Here is a 21,137-nt window from a genome sequence, read left to right as displayed (position 1 = left end):
CCCTGTCCATTCATATATGAAAAGCTATGCTTTTAAACTTTGATTTAAAAAATAGGATTTTCTGATTTTCTTGTCTCTTTTAAAATTATAGCAATGATATGCTAATTCTTTAGCTTCTATTGAGATAAAGCACCTTGTAGGCCAGAAATTTTGTAAAAGTTTCATTTCTGCTCACTTTTTGGATTCTACACAAAGCTTTTTAGCATTATATATGCTGCTTGGAAGTAGAGACTTCTGGTGTGCCAATTTCTGGAGAGCCATCTCTTTTTAGAGTACAGTGTTCCCTCACTACTTTGCGGTTCACTTTTTGTGGATTCGCTGTTTTGTGGGTTTTCAATAAACTCTAAAAGACTTTTATACATCATAAAAAATTACAATTTACAGCCTAAGGAAGGGAGGAAAGAGAAGCCAAAGGGAGAGAAAAGGAGCCCAAGCGGCAACGGGAGGAGAAGGAGGCGATTTATCAACACATGATTGGTTGATAAAGACTTAAAATAGTGTATAACTACTAAAATAATGTATAAATATTAAAATAAATATAGCATCCTTACTTCATGGATTTTCACTTATTGCGGGTGGTCCTGGAACCAAACCTTAGCGATAAGTGAGGGAACACTTTATATGTGAATGGTGTAATATTAGTGAAAATGTTCATTGGTAAGTAAAAAGAAGTAATACCACCAAATGCCCCCTCCTGATTTTCTGTTGTTTCATCTTAGCTTTATGGGCTTTAATACTTGCTGAGAATATTGTCTTTTTTAATGAAATACTGTACTGAAATCCAAACTGGCATTCCATGTTGGGTGAGATCAAAAGGAAAGTATGTTGTTTAAACCGATAGGAACGAACATGAGAAAATGTTCAAACGTTCTTCACAATATATTCCTTGATATGACGAAGTACTGTTTCAGTAATTATAGATATGATAACTTAAATACCGTGGTGGGCCAGGTGGGAGGGGATTGGCAGTCCATATGAGTATTTAAAATTCACCTTGCTTCAATTGCTTACTTAATCTATATTCTGTTTTACTCCCAACATGGGTCCCAAGGCAGCCTGCAAAAGATTAAAACAAATTACAGCTAAAATTATATTGGATGAATGTTCAAAAAGCAAATAAACAACTTTATTAAAAGCTCATAGTGAAAATAATTTAGAATGCAATAATAAATAATAAAAGCATGCCCCATTAAAACATCCTTCTCGCACATATTAAGAACCAGTGGATATGGCTCAAAAGGGTGCGTCCTTCAGATCAAGATGCACTTGTCTTCTTATCACCTTAGGACCTGTCATGCAACTGTTCCCAACTGGTTTTCTTTCATTCTTCCGGCAAAGGAGACAGTAGCTGTTAACTATTCAGTTCCTTGTATACTAAACTTAAGCTGTTTCTGCACAGGCCTAAATTCAATTAAAATCAATGTTTTAAACACCAATTGTAATGTGGAGGCCCGACAGCTGGCCTTTTTGGTGGGGGATGGCCACTCACTCACCTGGGTTGATCCAAGATGGAATGGGATGGCTTTGGGGACACAGCTGGGATCCTGGACGGTGCCTAATCCAGGTTGAAACAGATTAGCCTGAAATGTCATCTGGATAACGCTGACTAATCCACTTCCTAAAACGAATTTTATGTCTGTGTAGATGAGGTCTTATTTGGACAGATGTCTCTGAGAGTGAATCCAGACTGATTAAAAAGTTCAGAAAGCCCCATGTTTTGTTCCTGTTCTTTCCAATTTTATTTTGGAGATCCATACATGTTTGGTTTATTCCAGAATAGTTTCGTCCAGCTCCTTGTATGAGTGGAGACCATTTATACCCGCTCTGCAGGCTGGTTTATTTTCACCCAGTATAAATTTGGAAAGAATGGAAACAAATTTGGGATTTTTCAGTCATTCTGGATAAACCCTAAAATGTGTCTGAAAACTTAAAACTAGGGCTATACCAGAGTTTGAAGAACATATAATTATCTAGTGAGTAGTGACTAGTTCTGTGTCACAGCTGATCTTTATTTTGTTCAGTGTAACCAGTAATGATTACAGCAACTTTAAGAACCAATTCACACAGCCTATATTTTCCCACCTCTCTTTCTTTAGTTATATTCACATAGCTCTAGAATGAACATTCAGCTATGTAACTACCAGGTCAATGTGACGCCCAATTTTCTGGATATTACTTTTTTTGGATGGCTTGGAATTCTTGTGGTAGCTAATGTTTTTATAGGATGTCACTAAGATTGACTGAATAAAGAAATGTCTTCTCATGATGGGAAAGAAGCAATGAGATATGTCTGTTATAATGACCATGATCTGCATGCCACAACAGTCTTGACAGGAAAAAATATATCCAAAGCAAAATGATCTAAACACAGTCTTATTTGTTTAATGTAAAATAAAATTTAAAGACATTCCCCTTTATTATTGGCTGGCTTCCCAGTTGTACCCTCAATTTTAAAAGAAATGTCTTTATTGAAGATTTTATGAGCACAGTAAAGCAGCTAGTTTCTCTTTTACCTAAAACTGAATTGTAGCAGATAATAGTGAGAGTCTTTATTCAATGACATCCATACATGACTTGCTATTTTAAAAGCAAGGTTGTTATTTCCCTTAAATGAGATATAGCTCCTTGTTAAATAACATTTCACTGCTGAGAATGTAACAGTAGTACTCCATCACTGTCATTCACCATTACGGAGGTGTCTTCTACTGATCCTAGAAATCCTGATATGTGTTGAAGAAGAGTTGTACACAGTGGGCCCTGTGTGGTGTGTAGAGGAGCAAAAAATGTGGCTTTGAAATAACTCAGGAGAAGGTTTTTATATAGATTTCTGTCTAGATGCGGCATCAAAATAGAAATTATATTTTGAAATTACAAATACAAACATTTTTATTACAAAGCCACCATTTACTTTCCTTTTTTTGGAACCATGATTTCTTCTAGTAATTTATTTTAGCGCTTACTAATGCATGCACTCGCTCTTTCATTTAGCACAGGGAACGCTCCCGTTTCATTTATTTATTATAGCTTTTGACCTGATCTGACTTGTTTTTCAGTCTGCAGGCAGCTAAAGTGACTGGAGCAATTTAAATATAAAAGAAGAGATTACAATGGCTCAAAACCTTCTGGCTTTTTACAAAAGCTATTGTTCCTTGTTCTCTGATCTCCAGATGCCATGGAGTATTTCCTGCCCCCCTATTTAGCTTGCTTAAGCTTCCTTCTGCACCCTCCTCTCTGTTAGAGTCAAAAGTTTTGAAGGTGGGGCATAAGAGTTCTGGGAGCCATTGATCCTTCTCTGAACGTCATTTGCCCTTTTGGTTTCGAAAGGGATTACTTACCCAGTGGCTAGATGCTGCTCAAGTAGAATCTGAAGGGGCCGAACTTTACATAAATCATTTATACTGAGCACTTTGTATGCTGGCTACATAAATCAACAACAGTGTCCATTACTGTTCATTCCACCCCTTCCGTTTTATCAGTAGTATTATCTTGATCCAACCAGTCCTAACTCATGGGTATCCTAAACCCTGCCTACTGAAGACTAGCTCTTGTAATTAATTATTCTGGGCACACAGAACTTGGCCCTTGCTACTCAGAATAATTGCTCCCAGCCAATATCCAGGGCTTTAACTTCAGTGGCAATAATAAATAGAAAGTCTCAGGTGATGCCACTATTTTAAAGTAATTAATCATCTGCACTCCTCCCTCCCTCCTCTCTGCCCCCCCCCCCAAGTGCTCTCTCTTCCATGTTGATGTCCCCACCCCAACCTAGGAAGATTCAGTAATACATCTTTAATGATATATATGTTAAGAGTGATCTATTAACTAAACCTTTTTGGAGGTTTTGTGGATTTTCAGGGTTTTTAAAAAACTGGAAATGCTGTTGTGAACTTAAAATATATGCAGAATGAATGTCTGTTTTATAGGCAGCAGAGGCTTAGTGGTGGAATCTGTGAAAGATCATTGCCTTTTTTTTAATGTCATGCAGTGCGTGTGCTAATAGAGATTGTTAATTAACACCAGTGGGGCCGTCAAAAATACATTCTTCGAAGATACCGTGTTACTGCCAATTGGGGGAATTTGAGAAGCCCTCCTCACCCCACCTTCTTCAAAACAGAGCCTGGCATCTTGTTTTCGTGTGAGTGTCTTCACATGAATGATTGTAAAATATCAATAATTCAATTACAGCACGTAAGCACATTATTCCGACAGTAATCTTGGCCACTTTCAAATGTTTGTGCTTTTGCATTGTTACGCTATTTTTTTTTCTTTACAAAAAGGAGGTGAGCATTTTGCCCTACTGAGATATGATGCTTCTGTGAATAATTCTTGTTAGACCTGAGCAGCCATCACGTCTATTCAGTGTGACAGGGACAGATGTGACAGATCCGTTCTGACACACTTCCATACCACCAGTCAGTGGCTTGAGGTGACTCATGTCCTTCCTTTGATTCTGCCCCCTGCTGCAGGACAACACAACGATGCACGAATGAACCTTGCCATTGCCCTCACTGCTGCCAGGTATGGTGCTGCCATAGCCAATTACACTGAAGTGATGCACTTGCTGAAGAAGACAGATCCAAATAGTGGGAAGAGCCACGTCTGCGGAGCAAGGTGCAGGGATGTTCTCACAGGTATGTAGGTTTTGCTCTCTGTGATATTTATAAACCCCTAACACATAACCTGTGTTGGCTTTTAGGCACATACACACAAAACAGCTGGCTGTATGTTTTTTTTGGAAGTTATGTTCATACACTTCACATCCTGTGATTCACTGGATCAAGGAATGCCACTTCCAGCTTCTTATCTCCTTTGCATGCATGCGCTTTGAGGATGCTGTTGTTAAACTGCAGTACAGCACAGCTGTGTATAAATGCCTTCTGTTCTTCTGTTTAAAAAAAAAAACCCCTCTCCCTGAGTAAAGGTACATGGATAGGGCTGGGGGAGAGTGCAATGGGAGTCTGGAGTTTGTAAATATCACTTAACTGACAAAGGAGGCATATTTCCAAAGTGCAGTGGCATGTCATTAATGCCAATCATCTTTAACTTCTGTCAGGTTTTCATTCAAATCCTAGTGCTTTGGCAAGCTAAACCACGCTTTACATCCAAGCCCTTCTGTCAAGCAAAGCTGACGTTGTAAAATACCGTGTGGTGTGCCTTCAGTAATAGTACCATTTAACAAATTTCAGGGTTTAAGAATGTCATTAAATAGAGAACGCAATAAATAAAGCAAAATTGGTGCATGTGTGTGAGAGTTACTACCACTCCTGGGTTTTTGTTTTGTTTTTTTCTGTACATTTCATCCTTCAAAGGGAAAAAAGTGAAATTGTGTAGCATGCATTTTCTCTCTCAAATAAACATACTACTGATTTTAATAATCCAACTATTCGGTTACTGTAATATGCTCTAAGACTGTGTGCTCGTGTGTGTATGCACTTCACAATAGGTTAACTTCATAGATAAATTAATAATCCAGAGAGTCAGTGAACAGGGAAATAAATGGACTATGTGATTGATGCTGTTTTCTTTCACAGGGCAGGAATTTGATGTCAACGCCAAATGTGTTATCAATGCTACAGGACCTTTCACAGACTCTGTGCGAAAAATGGATGATCAGGAAGTACTGAACATCTGTCAACCAAGCGCAGGCGTTCATATTGTGATGCCTGGCTATTATAGGTAAAGATATTCAAAACTTGGATCATTTATAACAATCTTAATATGGGTCCTGAATCCCCCTCCTCCATAAGCCTGAGAGAGAGGGAGATGCTGCAGCTGCTCCTGCAGGGGAAAGCACATTGTATAGTCTTCTATGTACTATATCTTTGAATTTTCAAAGCTACATTGGCTGCTGTTGTTCCTGTGTCAGAATATACAAGAAAGTGTACTGGTATATATATCAAGGAGAAGACTTGAATGTTTTAAAATAAAGAGGAAAGTGGTGTTTCTTTCCCTACGTAACTTGAATATTATGATTGAATATTATTATATCTCTTCATTTATGTGACTTATCATTAGGAATGCAGGATGAGTAATGATTTGTTGGTCAGTAGGAGTTTGACTAACTGATGTGAATGTTTCCTCAAGACAATCCTTTGTCCACTGTAGGCTTAACATATAATATGCCTGCCGTCCTTTCCTAAGAATCCTAGCTGTCATTTAAAAGACAAGTCCTGTAAAAGATCTGTGAGCTTATTTAAAAGCACTGAAACATAATGGCTAATAGCGGTTACTGGATAATTTTAAACAAGTCAGTATTTTCTTAGCTGTACCACAGTACTTGCATTACTGACCTAGATTACTGGCCTATCATGAAGTTCACCAAAATGCTTTGAACACCGAAAAGGTGTTGCGTAAATGTTGAGTGTTATAATAATAGACTGTAGATGTCCCTTCTATAGATTTTTTAAAAAGCCTCATGCTTTCATGGACATGCTGTTTTCTACTTAGTGATAGAACCATGTGTGAGAACTGAAATGGAATTTGAAATTCTTCCACTTACACAAATTTTTGTATAAACACTTGCATATGTATTTGTGTAATCTCTTATGTTAGCACAACTCTGACCACTTTCTGTTTATAGCACTTGTGTGAACTTACCAGAATCCCTCCAGAAAGAACATTGCCAGTGGCTCTTTTTCTTCCACTTGTTGTTCATGGGTTTCAGGCTCATATAATGCTTTTTGCTGAAAATTTATTTTTTAAAACTCCCTGATAGTAATATGCAGTGCAAATACCTAAATCAGGGGTCCCCAAACTTTTTAAACAGGGGGCCAGTTCACGGTCCCTCAGACCATTGGAGGGCCGGACTATAGTTTTTTTTAAAAAAAACAACTGTGAACAAATTCCTATGCACACTGCACACATCTTATTTTGAAGTAAAACAACCAAACGGGAACAAATACAGCCTCAATGTTAATAATAATAATAATAATAATAATAATAATTATTATTATTATTATTATTATTATTATTATTATTATTATTATTATTATCATCACCATGAAAATAATAAAGAAGGGTGGGCCATGTAGTCCAACCCCCTTCTGCCTTTGTCCACTAAAAGCACAAGCAAAGCACCCCTGACAGATGGCCACCCAGCTTCAATGTTAGTAATAATAACAATAAAAATAATATCAAGGGTTGGAAGAGACCCTTTGGGCCACTTAGTCCAGCCCTCTTCTTCCTTTGTCCACCACAAGCAAAGCACCCCTGGCACATGGCCACCCAGCCTCAATGTTAGTAATAATAACAATAAAAATAATATCAAGGGTTGGAAGAGACCCCTTCTGCCACTTAGTCCAGCCCTCTTCGGCCTTTGTCCACCAGAAGCAAAGCACCCCTGGCACATGGCCACCCAGCCTCAATGTTAGTAATAATAACAATAAAAATAATATCAAAGGTTGGAAGAGACCCCTTGGGCCATTTAGTCCAGCCTTCTTCTGCCTTTGTTCACCACAAGCAAAGCACCCCTGGCAGATGGCCACCTAGCCTCAATGTTAGTAATAATAACAATAAAAATAATACCAAGGGTTGGAAGAGACCCCTTGGGCCATTTAGTCCAGCCCTCTTCTGCCTTTGTGCACCACAAATTAAATAATAATTAAAATACCTTTGTAAACACAAGCAAAGCTCCAACTCCAGGCAGGCACAGGATGAGGAAGGAGGCGGGAAAGGTTTGTGCAGGGAGAGGGAGGAGCCAGGAATGGCTGCAAATGCTTTTGCAGGGAGAGGTCAGAAAGGGCTGCAAAGGTTTGTGCAGGGAAAGGACGGAGCGGCGGCATGCACCTTCGTCGGGGGAGGAGGAGGAAGCCACTGCCGTGGGGGCCGGATAGATGCCTTCCAGGGGCTGCATGTGGCCCACAGGCCGTAGTTTGGGGACCCCTGACCTAAATGATAATATAGAATGAGAATTGCTCAGCCCGACTTACCGGATGGAGATGTTGCGGAGGTGGGGCACCCTCCCAGGTGACATGGCGTCAGAGGAGGCATCTACTTCCCAGAAGCCCCCTCGGTGGTGGGAGATTTTCTTGCCTGCTGGGCAGCTGGCCAATCAGAGATGGTCCCTGCCCGCCCTCTGATTGGCAGAGCCAGCCGCCCTCGCTGGCCTCAGGCAGTCTCAAAAGGCTGTGGAGGGCCTTGCCAAGCAGCTTATCTTTCCTGTGTTCCAGCCCATTCACTCTTTATAACTGTTATCAGGTTTTTGAGCATTGCTCCTTTGTCACAACTTTATGGTGTGCGGCATGGGCTCTGGGTCTGACTTGCCCATCCCCCAGTTGAGGAGGGGGGAAGGTCTGGTGGTTCTCCAGGGATGCAACGGTGTCGGGATCACAGCATTGTGCCAGTCAATAACAACAGCACCCCACGGAGTAGTTAAGAGGTATCGAACAGCAGTGGGTTGCCCGATCCTCAGATCCAGGGCCCATGTAGGGTTGCCAACTCTGTGTCTCTTCTGTAAGCAATGAACAAGTTGTGGCCATTTGTTATCCCAACTCAGTGTATGTCTCATAATTGGATTTCTTTGCTGGTGGGAGGCTTCAGTTGCTTATGCCCACGCAATAGAACCAATGTCCAAATAGGATCTCCTAATCCCAAATGTTGGCAACCAGCGGGTTTTCTTCTCTTCTGATCTATCTCGACAAAAACACAGGTATTTGGATGTACCCAGTTCCCAATTATATGGAATTGCTCCTTGTATGCTGAGCAGTTGGTGTTTTCCAGCTCTAGCTGTTACATATCACTTCAGGGTTCCTTTGCAGTGGAATCTTCAACCACATAATAATTCAAGGGCAAGGATATCTTTATTACACTTTGCATTTATGCATGCTTAAAAGTGAACAGCTGGGGTGATTACCCACAGCGACTCGCATGGTTGCTAGGGCTACTGACTGCATCACCTACCTACAATAATGAACAAAAAGAGTACTCAAAAGACCTTCCATGCAAAAAGAGTGCACAGTCGTAGTTGAATTGCAAATATTTTGACCTTTTAATATTTCACCATATAAATGCTTGGGAGCAGTTCATGCTGCTTTATAGTGGGCTGCAACATCTTCAGTCTTATACGGAAGTCAGGACTGCATGTGTGTGGTGAGGTGGGGCACATCTGGTTATTTATTGTGTAATAAACTCAGTGTCAGCTTCCATCTTTGCCCTATTCCTCAGCATCTTTCAATATTCAGATTACCTTCTTTCAGAAGCAATTGCTCTCTCCATATATCACTCACAGCACTGCTGAGTGAAGACTACCCTGATTTCATCCTAAAGATAGATAAGCCAAAGAATTTGTCTCTGTCATAAATATATACACCTCACTGAAATTTCAGATGTATGTATTAATTTAGCAACAAGTTTTTGCCCCCAGTGCAAATTGAATCCTGTTTAGCAGAAAATGCATATCATTTCATTACAACTACTTGTCTCTTTGGGAAAGTACTTTGACATCATCCTGGGAAAATGGTAAATAGTTTAAAGGGTTTTTTATGTGTAAATGTAGATAAGATTTAATTAATTTAATGTTAATACACTGCAAGCATTTCCCGGTGGGTTCTTACATTTTTATATTCTTCATTAATAGTCCCTGTGTTCCCTCTACTCTCATTAATTCTGTTCTTCCAATACATGTCCTCACTTAAGTAGCTACCGCATGACTTTCTCACACCCAGAATGATATTAGTGTGACTGTAATCCCTTATACATTTCAACCCTTAATCCAATTGTTGCTTTCAGACTTCTGGCCATATCACTGTTAGTGGTTCTCTTTCTTGAAATATTTAAAAACAGAGAACTCATCCAGAGAAGCTATACTCATACTGTCTTTCCCAGGAAATGGGAAGCCTCAGTGTGTCTTAGTTTCCTAATTAGGCATTACTTGGAAATCCACTCTAAACATACTTGGAAAAGAGTTGTCATTAAATTATGCTGCTGAATTATATTAGATTCTGGAAGTATTTATCTAGTTGTACTCTTATTCTGTAGATAAATCTTTTTAAAATATCATATTCAATGGCATTTCTCACTTGCAGTCTTATAGTTCCTTCTTGTCATGGCCCATGGCATCATGTGTATCTATTTTAAAAATCAAGAATTATGAGTAAGTAGAAAACATTACTACACAAGCTTAGAAGTATCATCTCTCGCAGTAGGTTTGGATGTTTTTTTTTCCTCTTGTAGGGTTGCTGGGAAACATCAAACTTTATATTAGTTAGAGTGCATCTAAGTACTTTTTACTTCCAAGCCAATTCTCTTTGCACCATATAGAAAGCTGCTGTTGAAACATTAAAGCAAAACAAATATTTAAAAATCTATGGAGTGTTCCTAGGCATTCATTTGATTTTTTAAAGTAGTCTTTTGATTACAACCTGAGGTGGTGAATTCCTGACTTTTCTAGATGCCAAGGCTGGAGTAGAGAATGTTATAACTGCTCTGCAGAATAAGGCAAGGTAGAAGGAAGAATGGCCACCAAGAGAGAAACTACATTCTCTAAAAACCTCCAAAGAGAAATGTCAGCTCATGTCCATATTTCTTCTCAGGGGTCTATTTTACATTTCATTGAATGCTGTGACTGTTTCTGGATTAAAGAGTTTAGAAATAGCCAGGATTTCAAAAGACCATTTTCCCCATACAAACAATGTTTTACTTTCTTAGTTGGATAGAATGAAAGAAGAAGAAATTGCATTGTTCTGCACTTGTTTAGCATAGCCCTTGTAGTTCTTTGACTTGGAGTGATAGTCCAGAATGAATGATGGCCCAAGTGGCTGTAAAGTTATTTTCAAACTTTACATATTGAGGGCACTTCGATACTGGGAGAGGACCCTTCCGTTTTTGGGCAGGGTGCTGGAACGGGTGGTCGCCTCGCAGCTCCAGGGATTCCTAGATGACACCAATTTTCTAGACTAGTCGCAGTCTGGCTTCAGACCTGGACCTGGTGGATGAGCTCCGCAGGGAACTGGATAGGGGGAGCGTGGCCCTGCTGGTTTTCTTGGACATCTCAGCAGCTTTTGATACCATCAACCATGGTATCCTTCTGGGTTGGCTCTCTGGGATAGGTATTGGGGGCACTGCTCTGCTACTCAGTCTTTCCTGGAGGGCCGTTCCCAGTTGGTGAAGCTGGGGGACACCTGCTCGGACCCCTGGCCGTTGGCCTGCGGCGTCCCGCAAGGTTCTATTCTGTCCCCCATGCTTTTCAATATCTACATGAAACCGCTGGATGAAGTCATCCGGGGTTTAGGAGTTCAGTGCCATCTCTATGCGGATGACACTCTACTACTCTTTTCCACTGAAATCCAAGGAAGTCCCTCAGATTCTGGACCAGTGTCTAGCCACTGTGATGGGCTGGATGAGGGCGAACAAGCTGAAGCTCAATCCTGACAAGACAGAGGTCCTCCAGGTCAGTCGCTCGGCCAATCAGGGCATAGGGTGGCAACCTGTGCTCGACAGGGTCACACTCCCCCTGAAGGTGTAGGAAACCTTGCGACACTTGTCCAGGCACTTTACCAAAATTTAGCTATCATGCACTTTGTTCTAACCCCCCATTTTATCCTTTTGGTGGTGAAATTGTCTTTTATAACTTTTTATTCTGTTTTTATGGTCTTATTTGTTTAATTGTGCTTGAATCCATTTTTGACTGTTATACTGCTATTGTTATTTGATTGCTTTGTTTTATATTTTAATTTGTCTACACTTTGTGTTCTTTTGGGCTTGGCCCCATGTTAGTCGTCCCAAGTCCCTTCGGGGAGATGGTGGCGGGATATAAAAATAAAGTATTATTATTATTATTATTATTATTATTATTATTATTATTATTATTATTAAGATAGGGACCCCATCAATACTGCTGTTTTAATTAAAATTCAGTTGGATTAAATGGCAGTGTAGATTCATATACAGTGTTCCCTCACTTATCGCTGGGGTTAGGTTCCAGGACCACCCGCAATAAGTGAAAATCTGCAAAGTAGGGACACTATATTTATTTTAATATTTATACATTACTTTAGTAGTTATACACTATTTTAAGTCTTTATCAACCTCTTTATGTGTTGATAAATCGCCTCCTTCTCCTCCTGTTGCTGCTTGGGCTCCTTTTCTCTCCTTTCACCTTCTTCTTCCTCCCTTCCTTAGGCTGTAAATTATATTTTTTTATGATTTATAATAGTCTTTTAGAGTTTATTGAAAAACCGCGAAACAGTGAATCCGCGAAAAGTGAACTGCGAAGTAGTGAGGGAACACTGTAATCCAGTTCAATGCAGTTCAGTCTGCACTATGTGAGTCTACACTGACCATAAAATGGAATTCAGACTTCATTAAATGGCAGTGTAGATGGGGCCAGGGAAGCTAAAGTCTAGGGTATCTGTTGTCCAGGAGGCCAAGGAAAAAATACTAGCACAAAGGAATTGCCAGAGAAAACGTAACTAGAAGAACAAGTTTTAAAAAAAGACATACAGTCCAGTTAAAACATGAACTTAAAGCAGTTAAAATATTTTCAAATTATAATAGACGAAATTCATCATATGCCATAAAAATCCTTCTGCTCCAACCATTAAAAAAGAGCTATGAGGGTGGGGACAGCTGAACTCCCTTACATGAGATTTCCCTGGACTGGGAGCAGCCACTGAAAAGACTTTCCATTGTCTGCATAAGAGGAGTTTGTGAAAGAGGAGGGACAGGTCCTGTCCACACTGCCATATAATGCAGTTTAAGGCAGTTAAACCTCATTATAAAACTGCATTATATGGCAGTGCAGATGTGGTCTGAGATAAAGCTTTACCCAGAACACCTTAGTCCGCCCTTTTATTGTGTTCTAAAACATTATCCACATTGTATTTTTGTTTGGCACCCAAATTCTTGGAAAAACAATGAAATGGATCTGGTAGAAATGGGAAAGACAATGAGATGTGAAAGTTTGCTGTTTTTTTTCTCCATTTTGATTCCTTCAATGTTTTGGTGACATTAAAACATAATGCAAATTATCTCCCAGCAGTCTCTGCAAAGTTCCTTTATACGTAGTTCCTTTATATTTCTGCTTGTTTTAAGCCAATTTAGAGAGCTTATTTGAAAACTTGTCAAAAGTTTTCTGAATAGTTTAAGTCTGTATATTAAATTCCTGAGTTTTTCTGCCTCTCTCTAAATCAATAGTGATTTCATTTCAGAAAGTAATTACTTGTCTGCCATGGTTTACCTTGCACAAGTCCATGTTGACACCCACTTTTTAAGCTGTACTTCTCCAAATGTATCCTTAAGCTGTATATAAATATCATCTCACAGACTTCTTAGTGTTAAATGTAGACTTCAGGTGTACGTATGTAATTGTCATCCTCTATATGGTACGCTTCTTGCATGGTATTTTTTTCTCACAAGGATAACGTGTGTGTAGAGAAACAAATGCGTGATTTTCAATGAGTTTCTACTTTGAGGTGAATATGATAATCTTAAGTTAATATTATTTTCATCACCATTATCATTGTCATTGTTCTTACAGAAGCTAGTTTTCTACAGAATTTTTCTTTTTGAAGGCTTGAATTACCTACTATTGAATTACAGAGTCTCCAAGGAGAGATGAGACGGGTTATAAATAAAGTTGACTTGGCTATAACCTGATGTGATAAAACAAGTCTAAATGGGGTTGGGACGAAGCAGAGTGAGGCATCTACCAGCTCAACCTAAGCCCCACAGAGTAGAGAAGATGTGGAAGGCACATTTCTGCATTTTTTAGCTTGTTTGTTCTTTTTATTTTAACCCACCCTTTTATATACCATCACGAAGAAGCAATGGGAGGAAGATTAGGTATACTGGCTTCAAAGTAGGAAAGTTGAATGGGTTCTTGCATAAAGTGCAACAGCTTTGGCTTTGGGCGTATCCAAAACCAGCCCCACCCCATCTCTGAACTCTATTCAGAACTTAACACTTGTTATTGCCAGTAACATTCCTTCCACAGAGCTTGCCACAGATGGAAGTGGGCTGCTGGGGCAGATATAGGTTCTCCCTTACTGGCAGAGCTTCTCCACCGACAAGACAATTCCTCCACCCCATCCTATCTGTATCAAATGCCCACCTCTATGGTTATACGTGAGAGTTCTGCTAATCTTTTGAATCCAGCTTATCATGTTATATCTGTCCATGTAACTGGGAGGGTTGAAGATCAGGAGGCAAGCCACATGCACACAGATACACTATATTTGCATGAGGTATACAATGCCTGAGTTTCTTACCACCAAGCAATGGTATCCATTCATAGTATCACACCACCACAGATCATCACAGTGCAGCACTGTAGCTCCATGAATGGACTGAAGCAAGTCATATACATAGCAGATAAATTAAGTGAACATGTTCAGCAAAGAATAAGTCATATTGTAATTGATGGGTGTTATATGGTAAAGGAAACATAAGAGCTTCAAGAAATCCTGAATTCATTTTTGAGGTGGAAAACATATATCAAATACTGCCTTCTCCCTTACACTATTGCAATTGATTGAGCAGCATTTCCCAGAGGCTTTTTTGTAGACCAGTGGTGAAAAACTTGTGGCTCTCCAGGTGTTTTGGACTGGCTCCCAGAATTGCTGGCTATTGGACAAGCTGGGTAGGGCTTCTGGGAGTTGGAGTTCCAAACATCTGGAGGGCCACATGCTTGACACCACTGCTGTAGACTGTGGACCCCCCTTTCTTTTTGTCCTTCTGCCAGCTGCCAAATCTTTTTTCATTTGGGCAAGGTTTGGCAATTGATTTGTTCCTGAGAAATTGGTTTTTAATGGTTTGTTTCTTCACTTCCTTAATTAGTGTGCATTAAAATCAACTGTATTTCAATATTATAATTTAGTTAGTTGTATTTCTTGTGCTTTTATCCTCACCTTTGTATTTAATCTTGAGAATCACCTTGCGTTCTAGCTTGGGAAGAATGATGAAATATAAATGAAAACAAAAGTAGAAGATAAACAACAGGAAATTATTGCTGTCCTGCTCTTGAGGATAAGCTTACCAAAACTTTTGACTGATCAGAGACTTTCCTTCTATTACAGCCCAGATAACATGGGACTCCTGGACCCATCCACTAGTGATGGACGAGTGATTTTCTTCTTGCCCTGGCAAAAGATGACTATTGCTGGTACCACGGACACTGCAACTGAAGTCACACATCATCCAATTCCTACAGAAGAAGACATCAACTTCATTTTGACAGAAGTTCGCAACTATCTGAGTTGTGATGTGGAAGGTAATTTGTAACACTAATGATGGTTGATACCAGGACACCTCTATATTTGTAAATGTCTTCTTTCCATTAAGAAAATTAACTTGAGCAAAAATAATTCATATGGTAGTGCTGTACAAAGTAAGGCTAGTCTGATGTTTCAACAATCCCTGGATTCAACCATTTAAGAGATGGAGATTCTAGAAAGTTACTCCAACACTGGGATGGAGATTTATTTTGAGAACTATAAGGTAAAGGCTGTATGTTATAGGAGTGGGAAACTTATTGGAGGGTGTATCTGCACATCAGCCCTATTTACTAATGTCATTGATTCATACCTGTTATGGTTGATGGAGCTCCTCCATTTCATATTTTAACAAACGGATATGAAGAATGAAGTGCTCTTATCCAGTGCTGAGAACAGAGTTTAGTGTCCAGCTGCCTTCTCTAAATTGCAGCTAAGAACAACCAGCTTTGCTCCTCTTCTCTGTGTACAAAGAACAGAAGGGATGGATTCCCAATTGGTACTTGCAATAGTGGACTGGGAAAGGGATTCCTAGCCACTGGCACAACCTGCCTTATTACTGTTAATGAATAATCACCTCTATGTTGTTTCCAATCCATAAGTGAGTATGCCATTCTAACCATCCTATTCACAGCTCCAGAAGAATACTAAATCCAGATAAAATATCAGAATTAATACAAAGTGAACAAACATTAAGAGAAAAATGTACCATTAGAAAAAAAGGATATCTCTACTTGAGTTGTGAGCTGTTGTATCATTACCTTGCATAGCTTTATTGCAGGGGAGGGGGTGGGTTGAACTTAACCCCCCCCCCCCCGGCACCTCTTTCTGTTATCTTTCTCTACCTTTCCTTAGTTGTTGTTGCCTTTGGGAGGCTTGTCTATTTGTTAGTTGTTTAATATAGACTGTTGCAGAATTTCCTGATGATTTTCCAAATAGAAATAGGTTTGAGAACTGAGAGGTATAAAACACATCAGATTTCATTACCAACCCCCTGAATCATCCACTCTTGTTAAGGTGATTCTACAAAAAAGCATGAACTCTGAGTTGCCCTTTGTAGGTGTTGATAGAGGCTGAATATTCATATTCAGAAACCTCCCCTTCAGAGTGAAAATTCAGGATTGCTTGTTTGTTCTTCCTTGAAATGGGTAATTGATAGTTCTGTTATTGTTGTAGCCATTAAAGAAAAATGGTCTACAGAAGCAGAAAAAAAAAACCCTATCATTAGGTCCCTCGTGCAGAAATTAAAAGAAGAAGAAGAAGCTGTGGTTTGTCAGGAAAGGTGGTTGCTTCTACAAAGCTACAGCTTGGAGGATTGATTAAGACAGATTTTCTTTCCAGCAGGGCAGTTCTGCAGAAGTAGTTTTTGTGAGCATTTAATGCTTTTGAAAGTAACCAACCTGGGCTGCGCACTGTTTTCCACATGTGTAATTAGTCGTGTTTATAGATTGTCTGTTAGAGAATTAACAATTGTGCTGGCCATATCAACTCACTGCAGACCTGCCTTTTTGCTGCCAAAGACAGTGGCAGGGTTATCAACTTACACAGGCTTGGATGTGTTCCAGCTGTTTAATTATAGTGCCACACATGCTGCTTTTTCTAGTTTCATTAATTTATAAATGTAATATGGTATCTTATTTCTGTGATTAGCACTTCATTTTGGTGGGTTAAACATGCTGGCAGAACAACATTGATTTCTCAGATCTCTTCTCTGCTCTTTCAGGATATTTTTACAAGGCCTTATTGATTTTTCTGTTAACACTCCTGTGAAAGGAGTATCTTTAAGACAAAACAAAAAAGCAGTCTCACTAAAAAAAAAAACCTCTCCTCTGCCTCCAGTGTACTCATAGGCCTTGTTTGTGATGGCCCTTGTCCATGGTGATGAAATTAACAGATTTTCTAAGACGTGCTTTCATTTAGTAGAGGCAAGTAGCAAGATTTCTCCTGGCAAGAAAAGAGGAGAGAGATAGAGACTAAGGATTTGTCTTTAGAAAAAAATAAAAACCTTTGTATGGGTATTTGAGTGAGAATCCATCCATTTATTTTTTAAAATGCTAACAATATGATCTTGCTGTAGAGGGAAGCACATAATCCCTGTTCTTTGTCTGTGATCTGTGGCTGCTGTACTCATTGACTTTTCTGTATGAGATGACAAAACAGCTGTAGCCATGTGCACCAAGAAAGAAATATTGTAATGTATATTCTGTTTTCTCTTTTATTATCTCAGAAGTTTTCCTTTTCTGTCCTTTGGAGTAGGCAAGGAGACCTCTTGCCAACATGAGGGAGAATATGGGGGTTAAATAGTCTGAATGCACCAGATGCCCTCTACCCTTCAAAGCTCAGCATGGTCAACCCCGATTAGTACTTAGAGGGGAAGACCACCAGTGAAAACCAGATGCTGTAGGCTATACTTCAGAGGAAGGAACTGGTAAAACCACCCCAGAGTATTCCTTACCTAAGAAAAGCCTGTGAAATTCAGGGGTCACCATAAGTCAACAGGCTATTTAGAGGCGCATGCAGATACAGAGAGAGTAAATGACTAAATCACAAGCATTGGGGGGAAAAAATAAAGGAAAAGGCTGAACACTTTTTCAAGCAAAATTAGATAAACTGACAACTGGTGACAACTAAATAGTATTGATCTGTGTTGCTGCAACCCCTTCCTGATCCTAGGGAAACCTTGAGGTAGTTGAAAGTGTAATTTTAATATTTAACACACACAATTCATGGAACTTAAAGGGTGAAATTTCAGATTTCATCGGCCTCCTTCCCTTATTGAAATCATTGACATTTCTGTCTCCTCAAACACCCTGCAGCAAATGACTTGATATTCTTTCTCAAGGTCTGGTATTGGCAGATGAAATCTTGAGCAACTCATATGCAACAGGCCAAGTGCAGATTGCATCATATGCATGTGAGAAATGATTCTTCTGGGTTGGTCTTTGGGTGCCATGGTTTTACATTCTACTGCCATAGAAAGATTTCTAATATTGTGAAAAGCTGAGAATGGGTCTTACTAGAAACAATGCATGCAAATGACCTGTCTGCCATGTGTATGGTGTAATTTGGGTTCAAAATTAGTAGTTAGATGAAATGAAAGTTTCAGTCACATTTGGTGCCTTGTTCTCATTTTGCTACTATGGAACAAAGCAATTTACAGCAAGTAGTTGCCCCAGATATTTCCTAATAGTGGGAAAGGTTGGTGACAATGTTGCTTGTAAGTAGAATGGCAGCACTGTTTTACTTTTAAATCATACTTTTTAACTGGATTTAAAATATTAATTTTGCATCGAAGCCCTAAGCCAAAGCTTGGCTATCTTGGCATTCTTTCTTCCATTGTAACTTTAAAAAATTAAAACAATGTATTTCAAATAAAAGATATGGCAATCAAATTACTGGAGAAATACCTTAAACACAATGCTTTCTTTCCCACCCTTTTTTGTTTGTTTGTTTTTGGATAGATTGTGTCAAGACCATCAGTAAATAGACAAAGCAGACATTTTCAGAATTTTAGTGCGCTAACAATATTTTTTCCAGCAAACATAATAAAAGGGTGCCACACATCAGTAAATTTTTCGCAGCTGTAATTTTTAATGTAGATCTCAGTTGGTACTTTCATTTATCAACCAAAGATAATGTTCAAAATTCACAAAATTCTTAGTTATTTTTAAACTTTGCAGTCTAGCTATTGTCATTCAAATAAATTCCTTATGTTGAAATACCGAGACTATTAAATATGGAAAGCTTCAAAAATGCTCCACATTTCATTTAACATTTTTTATAGAAAATTAAGTTCTGTTTTCCAAAACCTTCATATCTCAGGGGCACTTTTGCCACTTAGGATTATATTCTATTTATAACACCCTCTCCAACCAAGGGTATTTTTTTAAAAAACAATAATTTAGGAAGTTTTCATGAGAGCCCAGTGCCATTTATAAATAATTTTACATTCATTTTCTTCACATCATGTGAGGTCATTTTAAAAGCACAGGAACACCAAATGTTCCTTCTTTAGTTTAGTAAACGTGTCTTGTTCTCATTTTAATCCTGCTGATAGATTATAAGAAAAAATCATAATCCAATATATATATATATTTGAGATGATGTCTCAAATATAGACTCAAAATTATTTTTTGCTTTTAAATTTTGAAATTTACTAGTCAGTTTTGAAAAATTGATTTGGCAATTTAGACACCTGATAGTTTTGCAAATATATGAAAGCCTACAGAAGGGAAAGGAACTCATTCTGTCCGAAATGGTGAACTGCATTGTAAGAAAAAGAAAAACATAAACCCCTTTGAATCTTTTGGAATACTTTATTATATCCCTGTAATTAATTATGCCATTTTATATATCACTTGTTGAAAACAGTAAGGATTGCTAGAAAGTTAAATTATCTCAATTTTTTAGTAATTCTCTCAACATTTTAGTAATCTTTTTAAAATAAATTTTTATTAGTAATCTTGAACGTACTGAAATACAAACGTACCATGTTTTACATGTCTATGTGTCATATGTTACATGATAAATAAACATATACCTACAAGCATATATCTCAATGGGTTCAAGATAACTTGTATTTTGTCTGTTTCCCCACACTGCTGTATATTTCCACGGGTGCAGGGCACGAGTATAACTAAAGAATAGACAGCAGGTCAGCATAAATGAAAAGCATTATTCACTGTTCATTTGGGGGTGAATTGTATAAAATCTATATTTCTTCTGAAAGCCTAAGAGAATTTAGCTTTAAAATGTTTTAGTGTTTGGGAGTTTTCATAATTTTTCAGTACTTAAGAGTTTCCATTGTGTTAAGATCTGGATGGGCCCCAGTTTTGTTTTGTTTTTAGATCAATTAAAATTTCATTTTTGACTTTCCTTGATTTAGATTCTCATTTTAGGTATCTTGTCTCATCTCCTATGACATTATGTGAAGCAAGTATGGTAACCCTTTCTAATTCTGTCATAGTATTGTTGTGAGGTTTCTCAAAGCCTGCTTAAACATTAGGTTTTATTAAATCAAAAGATTTGTACTTCCTTCTCCCCCCTCTCTGTCTTTTTTTGCCTTTCTGCCATTAACATTTGTGGAGTCTGGCAGCATTATTTCTCTGAAATGACATTTAAGAAATTGTGGTAAACATCTTTCTTTTCTTTTTTGGTGGCACTTAGAGCATATATTGTTTTAAAAACCCTTCTTTGGAAGACTTTTCTAATAAGTTTTTCTTTTTCTCTTTTCAACAACAGTGAGGAGAGGAGATGTTTTAGCTGCATGGAGTGGGATTCGTCCCCTTGTAACAGACCCCAATTCTAAAGACACACAGTCCATCTCCAGGAACCATGTGGTACATGTTAGTGACAGTGGACTTGTGACCATAGCAGGTACCAAAACTTCTAATTTCAATCTCTTTCTCTCTGTGTCTCACACACACATACTAGAAATTCTTCACGAGTTGTATAACTTGGAACATCCCATCATTTGGTTAAAGGAAAACAGTCAAATGCATGCCAAATTTCCTAATTGTGACACTTAGAAACTGTGAAGGAAATTGCCAGCCTACTGGGATCTGTGTCTCACTGAAGTCATGGCCCTTCAGAAGGGAGACCGGGGAAGGGAAATCTTTGATGCTCACAGGAGCCTTTTCAGCCAAGAAACCACAGTGACTCCCCCTTGTCTTCCTCAAAAGGGGAAAGGTGCAGTTGAGGCACATACAGCCAATGCTTTAGGAGGCAACAGAATACAGACCTGAAAACATGGCTGAGTGCTCCAGGTTGTCCTCCCTCCCCATAGACTTCGCAATGTAGGGAAAGAATGAGATGAGCAAAGACAAGTCATTGGCTGCCCTTCTCTTCAGATTCAGCTCCCCACTCCATTATAAAATGATAATATTATCGGAATCTTTTGCACAAAACGGATGAAAGTCATGATAATATCCA

The 21,137-nt window shown here is 38.7% G+C and overlaps 1 protein-coding gene across 4 annotated transcripts in view; it reads left to right on the top strand.

The window, feature by feature from the left end:
* The window catches only part of gpd2 (glycerol-3-phosphate dehydrogenase 2), a 104,407-nt gene that overhangs the window by 69,772 nt on the left and 13,498 nt on the right, over positions 1-21,137 (top strand). For all 4 annotated transcript variants that reach the window (XM_062965542.1, XM_003224603.4, XM_062965551.1 and 1 more), the window contains 4 exons: positions 4,467-4,631; positions 5,532-5,676; positions 15,012-15,205; positions 20,448-20,582. In XM_062965542.1, the coding sequence (XP_062821612.1) occupies positions 4,467-4,631; positions 5,532-5,676; positions 15,012-15,205; positions 20,448-20,582 (639 nt within the window). The remainder of the gene's footprint in view (positions 1-4,466; positions 4,632-5,531; positions 5,677-15,011; positions 15,206-20,447; positions 20,583-21,137) is intronic.

The sequence above is a fragment of the Anolis carolinensis genome, chromosome 1, assembly GCF_035594765.1.
Source record: "Anolis carolinensis isolate JA03-04 chromosome 1, rAnoCar3.1.pri, whole genome shotgun sequence".
NCBI classification, from domain to species: Eukaryota; Metazoa; Chordata; class Lepidosauria; order Squamata; family Dactyloidae; genus Anolis; species Anolis carolinensis.
This window is presented reverse-complemented; position numbering and strand designations above follow the sequence as displayed.